The 27181-nt window shown below is 41.8% G+C and overlaps 2 protein-coding genes across 3 annotated transcripts; one reads left to right on the top strand and one right to left on the bottom strand.

The window, feature by feature from the left end:
- The first annotated feature begins 285 nt into the window (after positions 1 to 285).
- On the top strand, positions 286 to 8351 carry ctr9 (CTR9 homolog, Paf1/RNA polymerase II complex component). Its single transcript, XM_061068270.1, has 23 exons — positions 286 to 420; positions 1653 to 1751; positions 1898 to 2137; positions 2227 to 2344; positions 2426 to 2515; positions 2924 to 3180; positions 3276 to 3383; positions 3473 to 3709; positions 3796 to 4014; positions 4208 to 4391; positions 4484 to 4572; positions 4679 to 4864; positions 5374 to 5461; positions 5554 to 5702; positions 5783 to 5899; positions 5992 to 6137; positions 6238 to 6309; positions 6527 to 6662; positions 6785 to 6931; positions 7020 to 7162; positions 7251 to 7329; positions 7418 to 7530; positions 7608 to 8351. The coding sequence occupies exons 1-23, from the start codon at positions 376 to 378 to the stop codon at positions 8008 to 8010; spliced, it is 3465 nt and encodes a 1154-aa protein (XP_060924253.1). The 5' UTR covers positions 286 to 375; the 3' UTR covers positions 8011 to 8351.
- Positions 8352 to 9303: 952 nt separating this feature from the next.
- LOC132998562 (eukaryotic translation initiation factor 4 gamma 2-like) lies at positions 9304 to 17373 on the bottom strand. 2 transcript variants are annotated; one of them, XM_061068272.1, is made up of 22 exons: positions 17174 to 17373; positions 15930 to 15958; positions 15612 to 15718; positions 15405 to 15461; positions 14569 to 14694; positions 14328 to 14430; positions 14109 to 14243; positions 13964 to 14030; positions 13724 to 13875; positions 13509 to 13619; positions 13240 to 13422; positions 12995 to 13133; positions 12738 to 12901; positions 12547 to 12654; positions 12315 to 12425; positions 12118 to 12222; positions 11799 to 12014; positions 11458 to 11716; positions 11138 to 11342; positions 10827 to 11035; positions 10592 to 10713; positions 9304 to 10409 (listed from the first exon to the last, which is right to left on the bottom strand). In XM_061068272.1, exons 2-22 carry the CDS (start codon positions 15930 to 15932, stop codon positions 10344 to 10346), a joined length of 2748 nt encoding a protein of 915 aa, XP_060924255.1. In that variant the 5' UTR covers positions 15933 to 15958; positions 17174 to 17373; the 3' UTR covers positions 9304 to 10343. The 2 variants fall into 2 exon arrangements, with proteins under 2 accessions (XP_060924255.1, XP_060924256.1); XM_061068273.1 differs by lacking the exon at positions 15405 to 15461 and having other exon boundaries at positions 17174 to 17372.
- Between the last annotated feature and the right edge of the window lie 9808 nt (positions 17374 to 27181).

Here is a 27181-nt window from a genome sequence, read left to right as displayed (position 1 = left end):
TGTTCTCTATGGAGAATGATCATGAGTTTCAGTCTTATTTAAACAGGACTTCACATTAACAATGTAATAGTAAAGGCTAATGTGTAAAGGTAAGCACAGTTAGTGGGGATACTTGAATGAATTGAAAACCTTTACTTTCAGCAGATACTTACTTAAAAGTAATAATACTGCTGTGTACAACCAGCGCCGTGTCTTCCTCTCCTGTAGGAACCACATCCTCACAATGTCCATTATTCTCTCCGGACACATTTCGGTTGCACTCTCCCTTTATTTGTTTCCCATCGGAAGCATGAACTAGCTGCCATCACAAATCGGACAGAAGAGTGTTATTTCCTGAAGTAAATCCAAGTCCAGGGGGATTCGCGGACCGCCAGGATGTCCCGCGGCTCCATTGAGATCCCTTTGCGGGACACGGACGAGGTAAAACTCCGCCTGACTTGTTGTTATGGGCGAAGCTCGCCGTGCTAACGCTGCTAGCCGTCAATGCTAACGCTAGCCACAATAAGCTAATGAGCTGTGGCTCTCAGCGTGTGATGGAGACAATCTGAAACGTAAACAGCAGAAAGGACAGATCCACTCGCAATATAAAACATTTGATATGTTTACACAACCGTGACTTGATTTCGGTCGTTTTCCGTGGAGAGTTAATCCTTATATCCGGTTTAATTCAACAACATGCCACAGCTGTGGTGTTGTAAGTTACACCAGCGTTGTTACAGGTTTATTGGAAGTTTGAAAAGACATTTACATTGTAGAAACGTCCGGGTGTTGATTCATCCTGACGGTGATTCTTTGCTTCAGTAAATTCAGCTTTGTGCAAAAGTTTAAGACATTAAAAATTAAGCCAGGATCCTTTGAATTATCGATCAATTAACTTCCGTTAAAGTGCAGTAATCACATCAGTATTTGGTGTCACAACCATTTATATTAGTAACCACATGTGTCACTGAAGATCACTGTGGCTACGTTTGGGGTCGTTGTTATGATGAAAAATAATTTGGATCAGCCTCATCGATTTTATCACACAATGGATACTAATCTGAATATCTAAACGTTGTATTGCTTTATAAAGAGAAATGTTTATGAAATGAACTTGACCTGTATTGATTTAGCTTTGTGGGCAGAATATTCAAAAAATCTCCCAGAACAACACAGTATAATTTAAAAAGCATGTATGCCCCCCTAGAAAAGTTGAGGGAAAACCTCTAAAACATACAATACAAATATATCACTGTTACAGAGGACTGTTATATTAGTCTATTAGGTATAGCTTAGTGTGATAGTGTGTTTTCTGTCAAATAAATGTAAGCAATGTATCAGTTACCTGGACAGGAGTGTTAGTTTTGGTTAATTTAGTGAAGTAAGTACTTTACCAAACTTGGTATTTTATCATGTTGATTGAAAACTTATCTAGAAATCCAACAATACCATAAAATGTTTTTGGGCATTGTTTTGCAACATCACCTTCTGTGGTGTAATAAACCCTGGAGATGTTAAAGGAGAGTCAAACAGTTGAAATGTTTGAATCGGATTTGATAGAATCTCACATGCATCATTCTGTTTCGTGTCCCTCATTTGTAACACTTAATGATACACATGTTTTGTCAGACGTTGAAGCTTCATAACTTAACTTAATAAACTTCTCCTCGCAGGTTATCGAGCTTGACTTCGACCAGCTGCCCGAAGGAGATGAGGTCATCAGTATCCTGAAGCAGGAGCACACGCAGCTTCACATATGGATCGCTTTGGCGGTGAGTCAGTGCAGCTGTCTCAGACTGCTGTTACACTTTTATTGTAATGTCCACTTAAAGCATCATGAAGAAATTGGATTAAATTCAAACATTAGACCCGATCTAAGTAGAGCAATGTTGAAATCTGCCCATTTGTCCTCTTTCAGCTGGAGTACTTCAAGCAGGGCAAAACAGAAGATTTCGTCAAGCTTTTGGAGGCGGCTCGTATCGATGGAAACCTCGACTACAGAGACCATGAGAAAGACCAGATGACCTGTCTGGACACATTGGCAGCTTACTATGTCCAGCAAGCACGTAAAGAGAAAAACAAAGATGCCAAGAAAGAGCTCATCACGCAGGCCACGCTGCTGTATACTATGGCAGACAAGATCATCATGTATGATCAGGTAAGCAAAAATGTCTGTCAGAGCAGCTGATAATCAGCCATGGCTCCAGTATTCTTACATTTTAAGTAACTCACTCTTGTTTCAACCAGCACCATTTGCTGGGAAGAGCCTGTTTCTGCCTGCTGGAAGGAGACAAGATGGACCAGGCCGATGCTCAGTTCCACTTTGTCCTCAATCAGTCCACCAACAACATCCCTGCTTTGCTCGGCAAGTTCAATATAAAAGAGACAGAGATTGATCTCGGCCTCCGTGATTGACTGAAATAATCACACCGTTGTTGTTCAACAGGTAAGGCTTGTATCTCCTTCAACAAAAAGGATTACAGGGGAGCACTGGCATACTACAAAAAGGCTCTACGTACAAACCCCGGCTGCCCAGGTACACAAGTCGCATGACAACAATTCTGCTGCTTTCTTTTATTAATATGTGGAAGTAAAAAATTCTGGTAACATATATTTTTGTCAAATGTTGTTAAAAAGAGCTGTTGCAAAAAAACAACATTACAATAGGGCATCTCCTGACCATTTTCAATGTTTGGCATTTTTGGGGGGATAAATGACTTAATGGTAAATTCATGTGGATTGATTATCTCTCTTTCAGCTAACATATTCATTGATTCAGCTATACACTAACCATTTCTGGACTGTATTTCTTTCTTTTTTTTAATATATCTATATTAATGCAGACCCACCTTCTATAGTTCGAGTATTTATCGAGTATTTGTCATAAAAAGTAATGCATTGCACATGATTCTTCATGTATCATTTATCTCTTGTGTCCGACCAGCCGAGGTGAGGCTGGGGATGGGTCACTGTTTCGTCAAGCTCAGCAAACTGGAGAAGGCTCGTTTGGCTTTTGGTCGAGCCTTGGAGCTCAATTCAAAGTGCGTGGGAGCTCTTGTTGGTTTGGCGGTGTTGGAGCTCAACAGCAAAGAGTCCGACTCCATCAAGAACGGCGTGCAGCTTCTGTCGCGAGCGTACACCATCGACCCCAGCAACCCCATGGTGCTCAACCACCTCGCTAACCACTTCTTCTTCAAAAAGGTAATCACTCGCCTATTGTCACATGAAATCCTGACACTAATATAAACCATTGTCTTTTAACCGTTGTTCATGCCTGTGTTTGATCTTTCTTTCAGGATTACAGTAAAGTGCAGCATCTGGCCCTCCACGCTTTCCATAACACGGAAGTTGAAGCCATGCAGGCTGAGAGCTGCTACCAGTTAGCTCGCTCGTTTCACGTGCAGGTAAGATCCAGACCTACACTTTCACCAGTACAACGATAATTTACTATGTCGATACTTAATATTTCTCATACCTCTGCTTTTTTCTCCAGGAGGATTATGACCAAGCGTTTCAGTATTACTACCAGGCCACTCAGTTCGCCTCGTCCACCTTTGTGTTGCCCTTTTTTGGGCTGGGACAGATGTACGTGTACCGAAGAGACAAAGAAAATGCAGCTCAGTGCTTTGAAAAGGTTTTGAAGGCCTACCCCAACAACTATGAAACTATGAAAATCCTGGGGTCTCTCTATGCAACCTCTGACGATCAGGAGAAGAGAGACATCGCCAAAGTACGTATCCTCTTTTGCTACACGTCTTTGTTAATGTCATTTTAGGGACAGTTTTTACATGGATGTCGCTGTTCTCTGTGCTCTAGGGTCACTTGAAAAAGGTAACAGAGCAATACCCAGATGATGTGGAGGCTTGGATCGAGCTAGCTCAGATCCTGGAGCAGACCGACATCCAGGGGGCGCTGTCCGCTTATGGCACGGCCACACGCATCCTGCAGGAGAAGGTGCAGGCCGATGTTCCTCCTGAGATCCTCAACAACCTGGGAGCTCTTCACTTCCGACTGGGCAACCTGGGAGAGGCCAAGGTAGCTAACAGTAACAACGTACAAAAACCTGATCTCATCGAATAACCACGTTAACTCGATGATTCAGCAACTGATAATGCATTGAAAACAGTGGCTGTTGATTGGATAGACTATCCATCAGAAGCATCTAGAAGGCTGTATAGTTAGCATCAATACCAGTGCTATTTCAAGGTTGGGGTCTTCTCTCCTCCAGAAATATTTCCTGGCATCTCTGGAACGAGCCAAAGCTGAGGGAGAGCATGACGAGCATTACTACAACGCCATTTCTGTCACCACCTCCTACAATCTGGCCCGTCTGTATGAGGCTATGTGTGAATTCCACGAGGCTGAGAAACTCTACAAAAACATCCTCAGAGAGCATCCTAACTATGTGGACTGTAAGCATGACACACAACGGAGTATAAAGTGTGAGATCATGAAGACTCAAGGTCGGTGTTCTAGAATATCATTTCAATCTTTTGGCTTGTAGGTTACTTGCGTCTTGGAGCGATGGCTCGTGACAAAGGGAACTTTTACGAAGCTTCTGACTGGTTCAAAGAAGCCCTGCAAATTAACCAGGTACTTCTTCTTCTGCTCTTTCTTGGTTTTCCAATGCAGGTGTGTGAATATTGTAAACATCCATAGATAAAGTCTCATTGTCTAATGACGGCTGTGTTTGGTGCAGGATCACCCGGACGCTTGGTCCCTGATAGGAAACCTTCACTTGGCCAAACAGGAGTGGGGACCGGGCCAGAAGAAGTTTGAGCGTATCCTGAAGCAGCCGTCCACGCAGAATGACACCTACTCCATGCTGGCTCTAGGCAACGTGTGGCTGCAGACGCTGCACCAGCCGACCAGAGACCGTGAAAAGGTGCAGACTGCTTTTTTGAAGCAAATCGAAAGAGAGAAATGGCCGACAGTGCAGTTAAACATGTGGAGGTTTACAACACTTTGTAGAATGCTGTTGGAATAGAATTCAACTTTAACCTGGTGTCTTGAATGCTAAAGTGAGTTTTTTTCTCTCGTACATCGGCATCTGACTGTGTCTTGTTCTTGTTTAAATCATAGGTTTTATATAAAGACGGATGGTGTTTGGCATTTTTCAGCAGACACAGAGAGAACGTGTGATGGGATCAGCCTGACACATCTCATCTTGTTATTATCAATGTAGTTAATAGATCACTGTCACAACAGTTGCCGTTAAATCACTGGCTGAATCCTTACTGTGAGATGTAGCACCACTGTTTGCTTTCTCTGTTATGTGATGGATTTATGTTGTTGATAAAGGTGCTCTCTGCTTTAGACTCAGTGATAAAACACAGCGTGTGTGAAGGAAACAGTAGATCCTTAAATGGAGTATCTGTGTTTTTGTCTTGACAGGAAAAGAGACACCAGGATCGAGCTCTGGCGATTTACAAACAAGTCCTGCGCAACGATTCCAAGAACCTGTATGCTGCCAATGGCATTGGTCTGCATTGCTCTATTACTTCCTTTTAATATTTGGTGTTTTGATCAAACTGTGGACGTCAGACACATTAACCATATCATTGTTTTATCCAGGTGCTGTTCTTGCTCACAAGGGCTTCTTCCGAGAGGCTCGTGATGTGTTTGCTCAGGTGAGAGAGGCCACAGCCGACATCAGCGACGTTTGGCTCAACCTGGCTCACATCTATGTTGAACAGAAGCAGTACATCAGCGCCGTGCAGATGGTAAGGGCCTCATGTGACAAGCTTTTGGAAGTACTTGTCTTCTGTGTTTGGACAGTAAAGTACTTTGACCTTCTCCACAGTATGAGAACTGCCTGAAGAAGTTTTACAAGTATCAGAACACTGAGGTTCTGTTGTACCTGGCAAGGGCGCTCTTCAAATGTGGAAAACTCCACGAGTGCAAGCAGATGCTACTGAAGGTAACATGACGGGGGAAAAAATGAAATAATCGACAGTTTATTCTACGGTTCGAGGAGAGTCTAATGTTCTCTTTTTTGACGTTTCCAACCAGGCCCGTCACGTGGCGCCCAGCGACACGGTGCTGATGTTCAATGTGGCCCTGGTGCTTCAGAGACTGGCCACTCTGGTGCTGAAGGATGAGAAGAGCAACCTGAAGGCTGTGCTCAGCGCTGTCAAAGAGCTGGAGCTGGCTCACAGGTACTGACACCAGACCTGATTGAGATTACTGATGCTCCTGGTGGTTCTCTGCTCAATCTCCTTTATCCTCACCTTCCTCCTCCTCTTCCTCCTCACACAGGTATTTCAGCTACCTCAGCAAAGCCGGAGACAAGATGAGGTTTGACCTCGCTCTTGCTGCGTCTGAGGCTAGGTCAGTATAAATTTATCTTCACACGCTGGACGTATTTCTGTGCTTTCAATGATATTAGAACTTAAACGTAAACATCAGCAGATAGTGATAGTTAATCAGTATCTTCACCTATTTCTACATTTAGATTATAGTGTTTTACATGGGGCTTGTGCTGGAGCTTTGTTCATTAAGTGTGTGTCATAATATCACTGGGGGTACGTGTGTTGTGGGATTGTAGGCAGTGCTCTGACCTGCTGAGTCAGGCTCAGTACCACGTGGCAAGAGCCAGAAAGCAGGATGAGGAGGAGAAGGAGCTTCGGGCCAAACAGGAGCAGGAGAGGGACCATCTGCGCCAGCAAATGAGGAAAGAACAGGTAATTATGCAGCTGCCATCCAAAAAGAGAATAGCTCACCATGAGTAGCTTTCATGTTGAGCACGTTTAAAGTTATGTGCTTCTTATTGATCGGTTGGTTTGTCACTTTCAAACCTGGTTAGGAGGACAAACGGACACGACAGGTAGAGGGACAGAAGAAGCTCCTGGAGCAGAGAGCTTTGTACGTGGAGAAAACCAAGGGCCTGCTCAGCTTTGCCGAGGGGTCGAAGGAAATGGCCAAAGAAAAGAAGAAGGGAGGTGGTGGACGTGTAAGTGTCAACACTGAAAGCAAACTCATCATTAGACCCTTAAATTACACTGAATACGCCGTTTTTTAAACTTCTTTTTATCTCTCAGCGTAAGAAAGGTGACATCGATGAGTTTGTCAACGACGACTCTGACGAGGACCTGCCACTGAAGAAGAAGAAGAAGAGAAGGGGTGGAAGCGGCAGCGAGCAGGAGGAGGGTCAGGATGGAGAGAAAAAGAAGAGGAGAAAGAGGTGAGTCTGCTGTAGTTGACAATGTGGTTTATTTTGACCGCAGTGCAAAGAGCGTAGATGCTAGGATCACGTTGTCTTGTTGTTGCAGACCTGCTAGTGATGATGAGGAGGGAACTTCTCGACCCAAGAAGCCTCGTAAACCCAAAGAACGCAAGAGGATCGAAAAGGTTCTTATTGATCTTTCTTCGAGCTCTTTTATCAAAATGTAGTCATTTAAAAACATGTTTACTAACATCCATTATTTCTGGTTTTCAGAGCCAGCCTGAGCGTTTGCCACCGTCTCTCAAAGGAAAGATCAAGTCTAAGGCCATAATCTCCTCCTCTGAATCCTCTTCAGATGAGGATGGACTGAAAATAGCTGAAGAAAGGTAAAAAACTCAGAGTCACACACAAACTCAAACATGTGCTGGAAACTGTCAATTGAATGGTGCAATTTTTCTGACAGACAACAAAAGGACAGTGGTTCAGGATCTGATGACGAGGGAGGTCACACAAAGCGCATCGCCTCTGACAGTGACTCGGATGGAGGTAGGAACCAATCGGATGGAGGTAGGAACCAATCCGGCAGCGAGGCTGGCAGCCCTCGGCGCTCTGCGGGCTCGGGGGATGACGACTCTGGCAGCGACCGCCCAGTGAAGAAGAGGAGGGTGCAGCGCCAGTCCGACTCGGAGCAGTCCGACAACGAGAGCAAGAGGAGTCGGTCGGGATCAGACAATGAATCCCGGCCAGGTTCACCCGTCGCGGCATCAGACCGAGGATCTGAGGTGGGATCAGACAACGAGGGCTCCCCTCGTCGCTCGGACAACGCCTCTGAACCTGAAGGCTCCAACAATGACGACAGCGACTAAATCTTTAAATCCCTCTCCAGGAATTGTTCCATGTAAAACTGTCCACATCTGCATTTTTATTTCTTTTTATAAGCAGGGATTTCTGTTGGTATTTCATGGAATTAGCCTAGAAAAGTATAGGATTTCCCCCCACCCCCGGCCTTTTGGCCATTTAATTCTCACGTCCACTGTAAATGTCTTTTCACAGATTCTGAGTTTTGTTAAACAGAAACAAAATTATTTGAAACCAACTAAAAGGTGTAAACATCTATTTTATATCTCAGTTAGTCAGACATGACACTGGCTGAAAATGGGAAGATACACCAACAAAATGTGAAATAAAAAGAGAACAAAGAATTGTGGCAGGTTGTTATTCTTCTTCTGCATCATTCCAGCATCAACTCAATAGATAAATACAACTTCATAAGTGATTTCTGCTTGTTAATCATTCTCAGTTTCCATCCATAAGCTTGGTGAAATGTCTCTGAATAAACTGGAGACAATAACAGCAACTTCGCAACAGACAAACCATAATGAGCCACTTTTTTTCAGAGCAATTCAATCATTTGTCTTGTAAATCACTGACATTTATTCTGAAACAATTACCTCCATGAAGGATATTCATTTCTGCTTTTATCAGGTGGTTAGTGGGTTTATGAAAAAAAATACTGAAGTGATTATAATGGAACTTGTTGGATGGGTAGGATGTAGGCTGATGAACACATTAACATTTGACAGGGTTTCTAAAAAACTTAAATAAGCTTGATGAAAAAAATCTGGCACATTTCGGCAAATGACATCTACAACAATGTGGCTGTTAGTGCAGCTTGATTATTAAACCGTTGCATAGTTACTCCCGAGTGCCTTAGTTGAACATTTGTGTAATCAGCTTCCATTTAGATTTGTTTGGCATGACAATTGGGCACTTTCCCCCGTTTATTCTTAAAGACGAGGCTTTTTGGTATTAATAAAACTTCTCCCAACATCTGCCTTTACTTTTCAAATATCAGAGCAGTGTCAAGTCATGACATAATGTTCACATGTCCATATTCTGCATTTACACCCAGTCTTTCCATTTAAATCAAGCCTACTAACCTCACTAATTTAATAAATTTGTGAACAATGAGCTCCATTTGACCCAAAAAACATTTAGCTTGTATGGAAGTCAACTAAACTCCACTTCAATCTATCAGATTTCACAAACTACTGTAGTCAGCTATTAAGTTTGTCAATTACTCAGGATCTAACCCCCATTTTTAAGACAGGAGTTAAAAACTACACCCATCAAAAAAAGAAATCTTCAGGACAACAAAATGAACTGTTAACTTTATTTCAACCTTGATCCGTAATTGTACACTAAACATGTCACACTTAAAATCCCGGTAGATCTCCAAAACCTTTTAAGTTTACACATACAGTACATTCTCTGTAATTCTGTGAAGATAAAAAGACCATTTAAAAACTCGACAAATATGGCAAACGGACTTAAAATTTCCACGCATGGTGGTGGTGGTGAACATCTAGCACAGGAAACTAAGCTTTGGCTGCCCCAGTCCGGAAACGGAGACGTTCAAGTATAGTCTGAGATACGTTAGAGGTATATCCATATTAATTGATAAATTAAAAAAGTGAAGGCCACACAGATTCATTCCTAACAGCACAAGTTTCATACATAAAAAAAGCTCTTAATTGGTTAAGCTTAATGTGGGTTACTGAATTCACTGCAAATGAAAACAGACCATTGTTGTTGCAGTCATCATTTCCTGCTTACGATTTTGATTTGAGACAAAATGGTCTGATTTCAAGCACAGGAAAAAGATTCTGATCGATTGAATAAATCAGGGGAAAGTATTTTACTATTGCAACGACTCAAGATGTTGAGCAAAGTGCATCTAAAAACTGATTAACAAATGCTGATAAAACACTGAGGAAGGTCTCTTTGCAGTACTTTAGAGCCTTTTCTCTTTTGTAAACAGTTTCGGCAGCACTTAGTGACTCCTGATAAAATGGGTCAGGTTTCGCGTCGACACGTTCTCTGCAAAATACCGCCTACTGTAAAAGAAACCAACCCAAGATGACTGAAATGTATAAAACATCAGCTGTAGGACATCAAATAAGGGAAATTAGAATGTAAAGCATAAATATGTTAAAGATGGTGATGCTGGCTTGATCTGACAAAGCATTTCATAGTGTAATGAACTGTAACAGTGGTTGAAAAATATAAACGAGGGGGCAGGAGTTTGGGTGGGATGGGGCAGGAGGGGGAAGAGCACATGACAACAAACTATTACAAAAAGTAAAAAAAAGAAAAGAAAATCATTGCATCCTGATAACACATGGCTTTGGCCTGTTCCTTAATAATCTTCATCCTCCGACTCCTCCTCTTCTGCAGTTTCCAGCCAGGTCAGCCACTGGTTCACCTGCAACACAATATTTCCATTAGGCCAAGTTATTTATATGAAAGACCAGCACACTGATGGTTTCTATGTAGAAGCTTTCGACAGCGAGTACAGGTACACGCACACTTTAAAAAACTGATATTAAAGCCAGAATACTAGCTAGTTATTGTTGGGAACTATTGGAAAAACAATTAGAAATGTACCTGAAATAATGCTTTCCCCTTCCCTGGGTACTCTTGGGTGACGTCTTCTTTCCATGAAAGGAAGGCTTCCTCTTCAATTATTTCCATGTCATAAAAGTTCACAAAGTAGCGCAGCAACATGCCTAAAAACAGGAGAGAATCATTAGGCGCGTGAAAGCTTCTACACAAATGGTAGCTGAATTCTCTGCATTTAACAAAACCCACTTCAGTGGCTGTGAACCACAAGTGTACGTACCTTTGGGGAACCCTTTGGTGTTGCAGTGGACCTGCAGGGCGTACAGAGCCCCGACTTGGAGTTCGATGTGATCGTGCAGGAACTTTTGCATCACCGGCTTGAAAGACAGCAGCAGCTGCTTCTCCTCGTCCTGCTGTTCCTTGCTTGGGGATGCAAGCTGCTCTTCATCGTCATCAGGGTTGGTCTCATAAGCAATGTACTGCAAGAAGCTGGGACACAAGAGGACAATTAATATACTGTGTAATACTCCAGGGGCAATTTGTACTGTTTGGCGTTAAGACTAGCCAACACTGGTTTAAACGCTGCTGTACCTGGTCATAAGGATGTTGACAAAGCCTTTGTCTGTGTGGAGTTTAGCGGAGATGTTGTCCTTGATCCACTTGTAGATGGACTGTGCGGAGGGATCCACTTGAATCTGTTTCAGCAGCTCCTTTTCCAGTTTCATCAGAGGGAACAAAAAGCTGAGACCTTTTCCCTCCAGAATCTCGAGCATCCGGTCCTTGTTTTGGTCGCATTCTATGGGAGCATAAAAAAATTAAAATAAACACGAGTTGACTCATATCAATAACTGTAACAATCATTAAAACTAAATGTATCAATACAAAAGACTCTAAGTGATATTTGGACGCACCGGGTAGCATCTTCTGCATGTTGACTTTGCTCAGCTGGAACAGGTCAGTCAGCCAGTCACGGTCCTTCAGTTTGACCATTTGCTGCAGACAGAGCAGGAAAAGGGGGAAATGTGCACCGTTCTCCAGGTGATGGGCCAAATCTGCGAGGCTGACCAAATCAGCGACGATGGCATGCGCTGCAAACTGGGCCAGGTAAGACTTCACCAGTGGGACTTCTTCCTCGATCTTGGGGCACTGGTCCAGGACACTCAGAACCGCCTGTTAAAAAAAATGTAATAATATTACAGTACAGAATAACCCGGACAGCAACGAGTGAATAGATTTAAAAACCAACACTGACCTGCATCAGGTCTTCACCAGCGACAAGGCCCTCTGTGCAGAGTGCGTGAATCAGGGCGCTTGCTTGTTCTTTATCCTCATCTGACCGGTCAAGGGACTGAACCACGATTTTATTCAGCATCTCAGACAAATAATACTTGGGAGCTTTCATCTCCCTCACTGCATTCACTGCCTCTTCGATGTTCTTGTTGTTCAGGTAGTCAGTCATCAGTGTCTCCTGAAATGAAAAGGAACCATAAAGTTGAATGTGCTAGGAAACTATTAATGTGCTCAGTTCATTGTCCAGGAAGCAAGTGAAGAGTGACCTGCGAGGAACGTACCGTCAGTTTGTGCAACTCTTCCTTCGTTGGAGGAGCTTTTTTGATGGACTTAACAGGTTTTTCTTGAATCGGAAGTGGATTGGTCTTCAAGCCAAGCTGTGGAGACTAAACAAAGAAAGCCAAATGAGTGCTTGTTTCCCAGAGCCTTCATGTGCCTAATCAGTTGAAATGATACGCTTATAGAGTAAAAATGTTACCTGTCCCATCGGTGCACCTTGGGGATTATTGGGCATCATGGTCATGTGTGGCAGCATCTTTGGCGGTTGTTTTTTGCTCAAGATGAAGGACTGTGCTGGCCTCAGACTGATCTGGAGGGCGGAAGACAAGGTTTACCACAATGACACATTAGAATATTGCTGCACATCTGTAATGTGAAAAAAGCCACAATTTAGGATTGAAGAATCTTTGCCAAAACAGAAAATCTTGTACCTCATCAGCATTGAGTTTTCCTTTCTTGCCGAATCGTGAAGACATTTCCTTAGACTGCATCTGCCCTGAGTGATTCTGCTTGTGGTTGAAGACCGGTGAACCCTGCCCCTGTGAGATTTCACAACATGAGCGTTAGCAATGTGTAAATTGACTGGGTAACAAAAACCAAACATTGACAATGTTGCATGTACCTGGTTTGGTTTTGTGAACTGTTTGTTTCCTGCTTCAAACTGGGGCTGGTGTGAACCGTTTCCATTTCCGATGTGGCCGTTGTAAAGTTGGTTTGTGCGGTGACGTCCCATGGTAGGAGAGTAGTGGTCCTGAATGACCCCTGGACCTGTCCCAATGGTAATTCCTACCAAAAACAATTTGAAGAGAAAACTCAGTTAGGGCAACTCCTAAATAATAGAACTTATCTTGTTGTTCAAGACGGAATAAACTGACATACCAGGCATTTGTCCAAACATATCAGCCAGTCCACCGAGACCTTCCCTATCATACTTCATCCTCGGCATAAAGGAAGAATTGTCCATGAAGAATTCATTCCTCATTCCATCATGTGAATGTGGAATGAAAAGGCCCAAATCCTGTAAAGAAAACAGAAACTATGACTACATGCACACTACAGAGAAGTAGACCACTTTAACGATGATTCTAAATCCTATTATGCTAAAATGAACCTGGTAGACTAACCTTTGCTGCCTCCTGACGAACTTGGTTGATCGTCTTTGGTCCGTTGTCAATATGGGCCTTACGTGGGACCCAGTTATTGGCTCGCAGGTCCACCATGTTCTGCAGCAGGAAACGAATCCTCGCTGGAAGTTCCATGTTGTTCGTTAAGGATCGCATGCGGCTAAAGTACTGATCTATCAAAGACTGGAAGGAGATTTTTTGGGTTATTAAGTGCAACAAAGGGATTTTAAACATACAACCATTTTTCCATTTGCTTTTTAGGTGCTCACCCTAGCCTTGTCGTGATCAAGTTTAGGTCCCACTGTTTTCACTATCTGACAGAGGCATTCCAAATCTTCCCCCATATCCTTAAGCTGGACTGTCTTCTTCTTTTCCAACAGCTTAAAGAGAAATGAACATTTCATTAGATTGTTTTTCTTTCGTTCACCTAAATACCAATACGGTTATGACCAGAAAAAAAATCATGTTATTCGACAGAACTTACTGTTTTGATGCACTTGTGTAGAATCGATTCGTGGATAAGGTTGAGTTTGCCAAGTTCACCGATGAATTTGATATTGCCCAACATCTTATGCTTTGCAATAGCACGCTGCTCCTCCTCCTCGGAAGTGAGTGGGCCATCGTGTTTTTCAAAGACTACAGAAAAAAAAGAGATCAATCCATTAAAGACATGGCCAAGTTTGCAATTTTTTAATCTGACATTTCTTAAATTCAAATGACCCACCTTCGACATTTCTAGCACGGTTCTCGAACTCATCTTGAAGCTTGGAGATCAGAAGTCTTCGGAAGGTCTGTAAAACAGAAAATGTTCAGGTTTACACGTCCAGACTCTGTGACATACCAATAAACTCCATTCTAAAAACACTCACAGTATTCTGCTTTTGTGTTGCTGGATTTTCTGTTTCTGATGGTTCTTCAAAGTTTGGTGCATCCTCGGATAAGCGTAGACATAGTTGAGCATACAACTGGCTGTACTTGGGCTCCTCAAGGGCTTTGTCAACAATCTGAAAACAGAAGATATGACATATTGAAGGTTCATTTCAAAGGCTAAAGGACTCATAGATGACGAGCTTTAAGAAAATACTCACCAACAAGATGATTCCTTTCAAGACAAACTTTGCATCTACACCCACATTGAGGAGCTCCAGGCATAGTTTGTCAAACTTCTCAGGAGTCAGCTTATTCAATATGCTGAAATGCAGCGGAAAAAGGAAGAGTGGTTAAAAAAATGCCCTGCTTAAAATGACACTTTTTGTCAGATGGTACAATCATTCCTGAAATTATAGTCGGCAAGATTTGTATCAAATATGGATTTAAAGGGAAACTTACCCTCTCACTTTCCTAAAGATTACATCATTTAGTCCTTTGTTGTGTGAGGAGATTACCTCTCGTCTAGTGTTTCGAGAAGGGACCCATCTCTGAACGCTAGAACCTGGGGTTTTCCCCAGGAACTCGCTATAATGAACACAAAACAAAGCAAACCTTAAAACAGAAATATTTTTATCAGGAAAAAGCAAACTTATCAAATAGCTAGCCCTGATATTTGGTGTATAAGCTACACTGCAATGTCGTTAAAATCTCACTAATTAAAAACCACATTTATCAAGCAACGTTTGAGGTAGTTTAGTTAGTGACAATTGGCGAAATGCCAAGTTTTTCAGAGACTAATCACATTTCCAGCATCTGACATCAGTTGCTCTTCTGTTTCAAATTTCCAGTGATCAAGTCAATGCTGTCAAATAGTTTTTTGCGGCCTAAAAGTTAACCTGTTCATTTTAGTATTCGAAGTGATAAAAGGAAGCCGACCATGGCATTTTGATTAAAACAACTTTAACAGATTGTCAAAATAGTTGCTTATTGTTCCAATTATGTCAGTGCTACATATACCCACTGAGCCAGTCAAAGTGGAAGGTTAATTAAACAATTTGTTGTAGATTGTTAATTGTTCAAATGAGGTTTCATCTTAATAACATGAGACTAGCATCCTGTCAGAGTGTAGTCATACATCAGTGTATTCAGACAGTAAAGACCCACTTTCCCCAGATGTGCCGACATAAAATAATGTGAGAAGGCAATTGAAGGCCAGTGAGGAAGCTTAAGGATTTAATATCTAACAAAGATTAGTGACCAAGTGTTCCAAGTGAAAGGAAAATTTGGAAAGTCACCTGTTGCCGACAGTCTTGGGATAGTGCTCAGGTGCACCCCCACCTTCTCCCCCTACACTGCGATACCAAAAGAATAAATCAATAAAAAGAAAAAGAAAGGAAAACTGTTTTAACTCATATGAAAATGTGAGCCCAAGTTATTAAGTGAGCTATTTGAGAGGACTGTCTGTAAATAGTAAGTTCACCAAGTCTAATTAAGTGGAATACCTGAAACGAGAAGGACCCCCTGTTGCAACGACACTCTCCACTTTGGCGGCTTGACAAAGAATATCTGAAAAGAATAAATTTCTAGATTTGGGATGGGAAAAGGGTTTCTGGAATGAGACAGACACAGAAATTTGATTTAATAAAACATTCACTTAAGGTAGTTCAACCCTACCTATGACATCTCAACTCCACATACATGTTACCTAATATCTGTGTCAATCATATCAATAAATATGTGAAATCCTACAAGTAGTCCCAAAGTGCATTAATTTAATTAATGTCAATTCCTCTAAGGAACATACAATAATAAATGCTCACCATCAAATGCACGGAAAGATGGGTTGACCCTTTAAAAAAAAATACCTAATTTAATTAAGGTCAACATGAATGTAATGATACAGATACCAGGAAGATAAATAAAAAACTGAAATGTGCTGTAAGAAACATTAACTAAGGCATGATTTTACAATAAGAGGTGAAAGACATGTGAATGAGCTTTGGGAGTAGAAGCCATCTTTAATCGGCTGTTGGGACAGTGAAGCCGAGGCTTTTGCCGGCGTGAAGGCCCGAAGATACCCTGATGTCATCGGCATCAGACAAACATGCTAAAATGACGACGAATACGTTTTAATATGGTTTCATCTTTAATAACAGCTGAACTGATTTGATCGGAACGATGATCACTTGAGGGCCTGCACGTTCAAGTGAAACCGGGTTAGCTTAGCACACCGCGGTGGACGATCTGCGTCGACGTGTTTCCTAACCCCGGATTTAACTCTCAACTCCTCCTCCTCCTCTTCCTCACATAACCTAACGGCGACCTGATTTAACTCGCATTAACTACCCCACCTACACGGATCCCCGGTCATCGAGGACAGCGACGAAGAGGAAACTCCGGAAACAACCCGGGGGAGAGAAGCAGATTTCGACACTGGACCTGGATTACATGTGCGCTGGATTTATCCAGATCCGACGTCGGGGACATTATAATCCGATCTGCGATTTGAGTTAACCTTTCGCAACCACTTCGGTTTACTCAAAATCACGTTTCAATCTCACTCGACGATAACGGTGATTTAGAAAACAGTTAAAATCCGTTGTTAAAATCTGGTAAAATCCGTTTTTTTAAAAACCAAAAATGTTGGTATTTATTAATTTAATCCACACGAATCGATGTGGATTCAGATGTAAAAAGGGGTCTGGGGAATATCGAGGCCAACAAACAGCTGATTTTATGAGGTCTTTGTTCAAACACCGGAAGTCCTCGCTGCGACGTCTGTGGATGAGGCTGCTAAGTAGGCCACCGGTAAGCTAATGCTAACGAGCCGTCAACAATTCTCAGAAACCGCACGACCTTTCGACGAACAGGAACCAGATACAGGTCCAGTTTATTTACATCAACAAAAACAGCCGGCGATACATCGCAATCTCAGCTGCGTGTCGCGTCGATTGCTACGTGACAGTTGACCTAAACGGAAAATCCACGCAGACAGGTCGGTTAGCTAACATTAGCCGGGCACCGGGAAAAAAAAACTAAAAAAACAGGGCAAATAGCTACTCACCTTTACAAAGGGGACGACAGCTTAGTTGTTGTCTTGGCAACCCAAGAGAAATAAATAAATACAGATAGAGTGGGAAACGGAGAGTGCGGAAAAGGTCGTGTTTAACCCTGAAAGGCTTTTTGTTTCAAAGGAGCAGCGGCACGACGGATCGGAGGTGGCAGCGGCTCCAGAGAGAACAGACACTGGCCCGCTACGTCACATGCAGCTGCGCTTTGTACGGCGCCCGGCTCCTACGTCAGCAGCCCGCCCCACTGATGTCACGACCGGCGGTGCCACAGAAAAAAATTTGATAAGCACCGACAATTTCACAATTCAGACATGAGACGTGATCGCAGCACGTCAACCGGAGTTCATCTGAGTTTATCCCCCGTTTTTAAAGCCTTCGCTGCGGTTTCCGATACACGCAGGACCGGAAACACTTTCTCCGAGGCCCTGCGCGGAGGGGGCATGATTGGGCCAGTGATTAGAAAATCGGCTCAAATTTTGATCGTGATTGTTTTAGTTTATTTGTTTGCTCATTTGTTTGAAAGTTGTATTTTATCAGATTTGTTTTCTTTGTGTCTAGAAATCCCCTCTGGCAGGGAACTATTTGCAACATAATAACTGTAATACTGACAGCCCGATCTATTGAAACCATCCATGCACAGTTTTCTTCTCGTTGATCAGTGTCCAAAAATATCCCCAAAATAATGAAAAACCCATATTTCTTTTCTGAATATAGGACATGATGGTGAAACTACATTTGAAGGTCCTCTGCACAAATCAGGTTCTCATCTACCAGGAGATGTCCGCAGGTGTTAGTGGCCACCACCTGGATGCTAGGGACATGACCTCAGTTGTGCACCATCAAGTGTTTTGGCCTTGTGATCAATGATAGAGGCCGAACTTGAGTGTGCACTAGAGGCTAAAGGTAAATCTGACTGGCTACTGGCTTGTATGGCAGCACTATGAAGGCCATGTGGCACGCTCAGTAGATCGGGCATCATTACCTGTTTGCCTTTTTTAACTAAACACAGTATGTTCTACCACACTAATTATTGCCTACAACCATTGGATGTTAGCAGATGTTAGTGACCACCAGAGGATGCTAGGGACATATCTTCAGTTGTGCACCTTAGTGTAATCAGGTGTTTCGGCCTTAAGATCACAAGACCACTCTTCTAAGGCAGGCCCACCACAGGTTGAGCAGATCTGGGTGCCTGTCCTAAGCATCCTGTGGCCCAGTTGGGATCTTTCCTCCTGATCCAAGCAAGGCATTGGAAACAGTTCTCATTGTTTAATTTGTTGCTGAAGGTATTCGAGTACCTGGTTGTTTCTTCATGTATACATACCCTGAGAGAGACTTTATTTAAAACCAGTAAGGATGTGCCTGAGGGTAGCTGGAGTTGAGCCTTTGCACATCTTGCTACCTCTTCCTGACGCTGGAGTTCCAGGGCTACCAATTTCTGTGGCTCTGAAGAAGTCACCTAGTTTAACACGACCTAGGCCCAAACCTCTCTTCCCTGTTGAACGTGGCCCACAACGTCAGCATGCTGGAGTTCTGCTTTTGCCAGTTGAGTTGCTTCTTTTGGTGTCAATTTCCATCCTGTTGTCAGGGATATTTAGATGTGTCTCGGATCATCTCCAGTCGTGCATCAAAGCTCCCTTTATATTGCTTTTGTTGTCTGACCAAAACAGGCCTAAAACCCCCAAAATAACATTTGATCAGTCTATGTCCAGACTACCCAGTAGAGGTATGCTCATGTCAGGCACTCTGCACTGTCACATTTCTTACATTTGGAAACAGTGGGAGCCAGTTTAAAAAATACAAAATTGACTCATTAAGCAATATTATAAAACTTAGACCCTAATATTTAATAATATTTGTTTTTCATGTTTAAAGTCAAATTAAGGGAGTCTTTTTGGGGTTTGTGTGGTTAATTCTGCAGGGCTTTAGATTATGTATCGTTGCGTTCCTTTTTTCTCTAGCAAAGGCTCTGAAGAATGTCAGTGTGTCAAAATGTTGACAACTCAATGTTATATTTATTGTTTGTTTGTGATTTTCCCCATTAAAAACAGCCTATAAAAACGATCCATTGTTTTCTCTTTCTTTTAAGACACCCCCAACAAATCAGAACAAAACTGATTGAATTGTAAATCTACAAGTACAATTTATTGACCCAGGAGCCAGAAGGGATTCAGTATTTTACCTCATGGATGCAACAGGAGGATCAAGTCTATTATAGGACTCATATCTTTCAGTCTAGTCAAAGCCCAAATGGTATAAGAACCAGCTTGGAGGTAGCATTTTGACTTTACTGTGTATAAAGGATTAAACTACTTCTGTGCAAAGAGCAAGATGTCTTCACCAGTGCTCGTCTTATTGCAAGAATTTGACAGATATTAATAATCCCCAGAGGAAAATTATTTTGGTGACGACCTGACCTTTAAAAAAATACTAATGGAAAACTTTCCATTGAATGTTCAGTGAATATTTATGTGTCCCAAGAGATGTTGCTAGTGATCACCTGACCTTTCCTGTAGCACCACCATTAGGAGGACAGGCCAATCTGTTTCAACTCCTTTCAGAGCACAGTTTATAGAGTTTTTACACTCTGTGTTCAATTGGTTCAGTCTGCACTTTATCTCATGACCTAATTTTTTTCCCCCCTCAGGCTTCTATTTACAGTAGAATTGAAGGGGAGGGGTTGAACAGTTTCACAAGATGTTCTGGGCATTGTGTGGAGTATCTGATACCCACATCACCGTTCATGTTGACGTGTCGAAATGAGTCACTTCCTCCATCTGCCAGTAAGTGACTACTCGGTGAGATCGGGCTGGTGAGGCTCAGGTTACACTGTGCCGCCCACTGCGCAAGATAAGAGCAACATTAACCTCTGCTGTCATGACGATGAAAATAATGAAGACACTGATACATTAGCGAGGACTCGTGAGCTTTTATTGAGCCTCTGAGCAACTGTAGTGCAAAGATATTGAACCTGCATGTATGATGATAAGCTGATTGTGTCTAGTCAGTGCATTTCTATTTGCATTGACTTGCTGTGACATGGTCAGACCTGCAGTTCCAGATAGTCTAGAACACTTTGTATTGACATAACTAAACAGTGTAGCAGTAGCCGGATTCTGATGTGAAACACACAATAGAAAGGCCTTCCCCATAATTAAATGGGGAAGACCTTTCTTTTGATCCGTGGTTCTTGTTTTTGTTGGCATATGACACTTAACTTGTTACTCTTGTAATTGGTTGTATATGTCTGAGCTGTGTCATATCAGTATTTTATACTCCTAAAAATCTCAAATTTAAAGATAGTCAGAAAATTAAACACATTTAAATATGGATGTAATATTCCAGGATGTTGTGACTCTTGTCTGTGGAAAGTGCTTTACAAATAAGCTTTACTTACTTACTTGTAATTTGTGGATGACAATGTGACCTGATTTACGTGCGTAACACAGAAATCAGCTTATTATTTTGAATCATCTCACAACTGCCTGGATTTGTCTTGTGACTATGTCTGATGTCTAAGATCTTAAGATCATTACTTCTCGTCAAACCCCTCAAATCCACAAATGTTTCTCGGTCTGATGAATATATGAGAATAAAAATAAGGACACAAAGCGTTTATTCAGCTATGTTATCTAATCACTGAGAGAAAATTAAAATGTTTCTCCTTGCAGGCGTTCTCATGACACACTCTGATACACCTAATCCCATCCTGTTCAGAGATGTTTGTTTCATGCTGTTTATTTGATCATTCTCCCTGTTCTGTGGCTTATTATGAGACAATTGTATTAATGAGAACAAGATTATGTTATGACAACAACATTACAAAAAGGAAATCTGGAATTTAATTGTCGTCATCAATCAATATCAATTGAGCCTCTTTAAACTAAAGTTGGTTTGAGTAAAGCAAACAAAGTATAATTATGTTTATCAAGCCTGAGGTTTGAACATTCTTATGTGGACTGAATAAGCTGAACAAATGACTCATGAAAACTAATCACTAATTTAAGTTGTACATTCCCGCCAGTAGATGGTGGTACAGTGCTTCCTGCAACTTATCCTACTTTCCAAGTGGTAATTTGTGAGGTAGTAGAAGGTCTTTGTAAAAACACACATGACCATTCTCTTAGCGTGGAGATACTCTCTGTGGCCTTTTCATGATTTGATGCAATATTTATTTTGATAATCATTTAAATCGATTATTAAAGACTTTGGAAAAAAATACAACAGTACAATCAGATAGGTGGTTGTATAATTGGGTCTCATTTATTTTATATAAGAGTTAAATATGGAATAATTTCTGAGAAACAACTGGACTGATATCGTGCAGCTCAGGCATGGTTAGTGATGCTCTGTCCAAGCATGTTGTGCTTAATGAAGACGTCCGGACTAATTCCTTTACATATATCATATCCTAAATATATCTTAATCGACCAAGTGAGAACCAGACAACTGGAACGAGCTCTTAAACATTCATTTAAATGTGATGTTGGGAAGTCTGTTGTCATATGTTTGTATCACATACACTACAACATAACCACAACGTTAATCACATCTTTATTACATCTTATATCCCTCTTTGTCTCATAGACAGACAGACAGACATAGAGAAACACAGAAAAACAGACAGACAGACAGACAGACAGACAGACAGACAGACAGACAGACAGACAGACAGACAGACAGACAGACAGACAGACAGACAGACAGACAGACAGACAGACAGACAGACAGACAGACAGACAGACAGACAGACAGACAGACAGACAGACAGACAGACAGACAGACAGACAGACAGACAGACAGACAGACAGACAGACAGACAGACAGACAGACAGACAGACAGACAGAGACAGAGACAGAAATACAGACACAGACATAGAAACAGTCGGACAGAAAAACCCCCACAGACGGACAGACAGAGAGAAACAGAGACACAGCCACAGACATAGACAGACAGAAACACAGACAGTAACACAGACAGAAACACAGACACACCCACAGGAGCACGTCTCAGCTCTCCCTCCCTGAGAACACATCTCAGGCCTGGTCACATTACCTCAGCCTGAATAGAGTTTGACTTCCAGCTCCTCATCTGAGACGTCACCCTGTCACTCCAGTCTACAGGGATCGTTCCCTGACTGAGTCTATGCTGGGAGACATCTGTCAACATGTGTAACACGCTCCAGGAACTAAACTAAAGCTGGTACATGTGGGAGTAGGCTATCAGTGTCAATAAATCTCCACCTGCACAGAGAAACACGATTTGCGATGAGAAGAAAGCAAGAGACAGTCAAAAGAAAAACATTGAATTAAGTGAATTCACGTACATTTGTTTAAATACAAAGTAAATGCTTATTCAGTCTCATGAACTTTAATGAATCTCATAATCCTTATGTAGATGGAAACGCTATGTGGTATTAAATACATTAAATGATTTAATGTGTTAAAGCATCATAGAGGATAAACATAATTTCCATAATTTGATGCAGATTAACATAATACATGTTGATGCAATGAACAATATGCAGCATAATGAAGCACAACAGCTTCTGTACAGTTTATTTAGTATGTGGGCTGAAAGAGAAATGGTGTCTTACATGTGAAATGTAGTTATGTCAAAATCTTGGTCTGTTTCCATCCTACCAGAAACAACATTGAAGACTCTGCTGTAAACAGTATGGGATAATGAATATTGAGCAATTTGCTGAAAAGACTGTGGAACAAACGGGAGTAAGGGATTGAGTGATGGTCTGAGGCTTTTAACATCCTCAGACTTCAGAGATTTGTCAAAAAACCTTAGCTTTCTTTAGTTAATGCTGAGTGGCATCTTTAGTCTGTTCCAGCTCATATCTGGTCAATATTTATAATAATAAATACTGTATTTGTATCACCATTTATCTATACGGCCTTTCCCTTAAGGGTCCCAGGGGATAGCCAGAGCCAATCTGCGCGGCCATTAGTCAATTGGCGGGCTACACCCTGAGCTGCTTTCAGACATGAACTGAACTCCGGAGGTCCTCTGCTGTCCCTCAGGTGTTTGTGTGAACGCAAATGTGTGAGTGAGAGCCTTCAGTCTTTCTGCGGACTGTCTCTGCCTGGCCCACTAATATAAAGAGAGACAGAAGAATCACATGTGAGAACACAGCAGGGGATCCCTCGCTGGATGAACTGTGGGTGATTCCCTTTGGCAAAGTCTGCATTGATGCATGAAATTTTGCATGAAGGGCTCAGAAAGTCTGCAGCAGAGCCCTCAAAAATTTGGCGATTTCCCAGTGGGACGGCCCTGCGGTTCAAAGTCCTTGAGGGTGGACTTGACTTTTGAGGCGCTCATTGCTCGAGCCCCAAGGAAGTCAGACAGCGAAACCAACCCTGGGATTTGAACTGGGAACCTTTGTGCACTGAGGCGACAGGGCTGACCAATCTCACCTGTTGTGCACAACCTTTGAAAAAAAGGAAACCAGTGAACAGGAACGTTTCTATTTCGTCTAATTTCTGTGGGATTGATAGACTCACACACTGCCTCCTTTTCAACAGGAGGCCACAAAAACGTGACGGTCAAATCACAAAGACCACAAAAAATCAAACAATCAAAAAGCTTAAATGTTCTTTATATTTACTTTGTGGGGGGACGCATGACTGACGAACCCCTCAGCTAAACATCCTCTGTGTCGGGGTAAAACCCTTTTATTTGTTTATTTATTCACTCATTAATTTATTTAGCAGAGTTAAGCTCGGGTCTAAGGATCTAAGAGTTGAAACTCTCTGAGCAATTTGGTTCTTTTTTCATTAAGTGTTTATTGAAATATTTCAAAGACAAATTATTTTTTTCCCCTGTATAACTCTCCTTGATATGGTTAAATTTAATCAAGCTCTGAAATGTGTTCTTAGAGGCCTGAAGGCCACAATCACATTCTTCTCAAATGTATTTTCCTTCATAATTATTTATAAAAAACAACCACGTTAAGTTTCCTCAAAGTCATGACATGAAAACATTCTGACTGTTAAATATGTAACAATTTTTCATTAAATGTCTAAAAACGATTATGTTGTATATTTTGTTGACTTGTTAACTTACCTTACCCCAAAAATACAAAACCCTTAAATTATTCCAAACATGTGCAAATCCAGAGATATCCCCAATTCTATTTACATCTCATTCGTCATTCGGGCACATTTTGGACGCCCTTTAATTGCATCATTTCCATTTTGACTTTGTCCATCTCTGCCATAACTTCTGTGGCTAAGGACACATGATGAATGTAAATCATACTGCTTGTCAATTAGGTAGTCGGCTGTTTTTTTTCCTTCCAAATCCCATGATCCCATCATCCAACTAGCTCTTTTGTTTTGTTTTGATTGAGAGACCCCTAGCGGCTGAAGTTGCATATTGTACTTTTGATTTCTGTATTTTAACCCTGATCTGAAAGCAATGATGAGTTCCCATTGAAAAGCTTTTACACATTTTCTTTAGACCCGGACCAGAGCACCGAGCTTCAGAGCTGCTGCCATACTGTGATTTTGATAAATTACTTTATTACTTGTTTGGATGTTGAGGGACGAGGTTTTTCTGCCGCCCATGATATTAGTTTTTTTGTCCTCACAGAATAATGCCAGTAAATCTCACCCAGGGCGGACAGTACATTACGTTGACTGGTCCCATGCAGAGGAAGAGGCACCTTCTCTATTTTTCTGAGAAATTGTTTGTCCCACGAAGATGCCTCTGGCCTTTGTACCATACATTGTCACCTGGATTAGTGGGTTTGGCTATTTGGGGAATAAACCCTTGGTCACCTTCTGGCTGATGGTCTGATGAGTGGGGACACTGTCCCAAGCAAGGTCGCACAAAGGTTGCACATGACAGCTGGTGTCCATCCTTCACTCACACTCTGACAGAGTTAGGTACCAACTTTACCAACTTCAAATATATAAGATGAAATGTTTAGCTTAAACTAACACATTTCAACCTCTTGACAGTCTCGGAGCCCATCAGCTATCATCTGCCCCTCTGGGGGCAACAGCCAATAATTTGGGGCTTCCGTTGTGGAACACTTCTCCACACAAAATACAAATTGTTTTACGCCATTTTAGGTCCAGATAACAGTTTGGCGTTCTCTAGTAATAGCTATCAGCATATGAACGTATAGATGAATTAAGCAGATGTTATTGGCTCCAAAATCTTGTCCCTCGCCCACAAAATCTGCATGTACATCATCTACAATATGTTTAAAGAGATTAGTCTTTTGGTAGCACATCCTCTGGGAGCATGAATGTCTGTACATAATTGATCGTTGATTCTAACAGTTATTGAGATATTTCATTCCGTATACAAACAAAGTTGATCTGCTGACAATGACCAACAATGTGATTCTCATAGTTGTGATGTGCAAAGTTAAAAAAACTGCATTTGAATTTTACACCTATTGGTTTGGTTTGTCGAAAACAGTGTAATAGAAAAAAGTACTTTAACCGTACAGGATGAAAACAAGTGTTTTTCTTGATGAAACTGCTTTACGGAATCACAAAATTGGACTTTCAGTGTTTGGTCTCTTTTCCACTTTTGGCTTATTACAGAGAAAACACTTTAACTTCACCCCGGGGAGCACTCTCTTCTCCAGCAAATCTCATGCTAATACCGTCAGGGCCCCAGGTAGAACCCTGCCGGAGAGTAAGCATAGCTGGAATCAGACGCAGGGTCTGTCACTGATGACTCAGACAGTCCCTCAAGCCCAACACAATTTGGCTCACAAGACGGCCACCACTGCTCTGCCTCAGCATATTCATGCAGCCTGTGCACAGAATATAAAATACACATTCATCACAAGTAAGTTTGAGAGTCCTGTATATGTTCATGTACAATATCTGGAGCCACACATCCTCTCTGACATGTATGAGCTGCTCCGTCAGCAGTGAATAAAAGCCAATTATACGGTACACAGGGTAAACCACCATTCACTAAATGAGAGGCATGTCTTGGATAAGCCTTGCTCAGGAGAACAGTAACAGCAGCAGCGAGTCAGAGATGTGCTTTTTGACACAACCTACACTGTGCTGTAGGGTGGGAGTGCCTGGGGGAGGGGATTCAATAGGCCAGTATGAATGAATAATTCAGCCAAGTTATGGTTGTTCTTAATGTGATTCATGTTCTGTATGCCAAGAGTTCACTCAAGTAAATTTGCATTGAAAATAATATATTTTTCCCCTTCTATCATGAATGGGTGGTTTCTAAACCTGTTGACCTCTTCACCCAATGGCTATGGAGCTCTAATCATCCTGAAGGGTTAATATGCACCAGCCGTGTGTGAATGCTCATATGTGCACATTGGCTGGATTTAGAGAAACATGTTAACACACAAGGTATAATTCTATACCTGTAAAGCATCTGGACCATAGACTGTGTATAAAGATGGAAAGTAAAGTCAATTCATCTTGATCGCACCCTGGCTGGGGGGTAATAAAACCTGCTTCCTCCAAGTAAGCAGATGGGTCATGGACCAAATAAAAAATTCAAATAGCAAATTAAATACATTTTTTTCAAAGATGGTTTCTGTAATCACACTTATCACACTAATGTATGTCCAAGGGTTCATTTCTTTGGTGAGTTGGGTTTAAGTTAGTTATTTGATGCAACAATAGAAACCGGGTGAGACTGACAGGTGATTGGTCGGGGGGGTCTTAATGCAGGGCTCTAAACCTCCCTCACTACTGAACTTTTATCTGGGATATTTTAACTTAATGTTTGTACAAAGGGAGACACAGAGCCCGTCTTTGATCTTTCAGCTGGAGACATTTGTTTTTTTTCCACGAATGTCCAACTTGCACCGACATGTCTGTTTGCATATATGTGTGTTTGTGTGCATCTGTGTGAGCACATGAATGTGAACGGCAGAAAATTATTTTCTGTCAGCACTGAATACACGATCAAGGACAGGCTTGTTAGTTTGGCACATAGGCAATAATCAATATCAATGATTCAAGACTCTGGCAATCAATTTCTCATCTTC

This window comes from Limanda limanda, chromosome 3, assembly GCF_963576545.1.
Source record: "Limanda limanda chromosome 3, fLimLim1.1, whole genome shotgun sequence".
Taxonomy (NCBI): domain Eukaryota; kingdom Metazoa; phylum Chordata; class Actinopteri; order Pleuronectiformes; family Pleuronectidae; genus Limanda; species Limanda limanda.
This window is presented reverse-complemented; position numbering and strand designations above follow the sequence as displayed.

Excerpts from the sequence above, each read along its gene's own strand:
- ctr9 (XM_061068270.1), top strand. The coding sequence starts at position 376 with ATGTCCCGCGGCTCCATTGAGATCCCTTTGCGGGACACGGACGAG. Across the intron at positions 5,462-5,553 it reads GTATGCTGCCAATGGCATTG|GTGCTGTTCTTGCTCACAAG; the intron begins GTCTGCATTGCT and ends TGTTTTATCCAG. Across the intron at positions 6,310-6,526 it reads CTTGCTGCGTCTGAGGCTAG|GCAGTGCTCTGACCTGCTGA; the intron begins GTCAGTATAAAT and ends GTGGGATTGTAG.
- LOC132998562 (XM_061068272.1), bottom strand. Across the intron at positions 14,695-15,404 it reads CCCAAGACTGTCGGCAACAG|CGAGTTCCTGGGGAAAACCC; the intron begins GTGACTTTCCAA and ends TGTTCATTATAG. Across the intron at positions 12,223-12,314 it reads AAGGTGCACCGATGGGACAG|TCTCCACAGCTTGGCTTGAA; the intron begins GTAACATTTTTA and ends TTCTTTGTTTAG.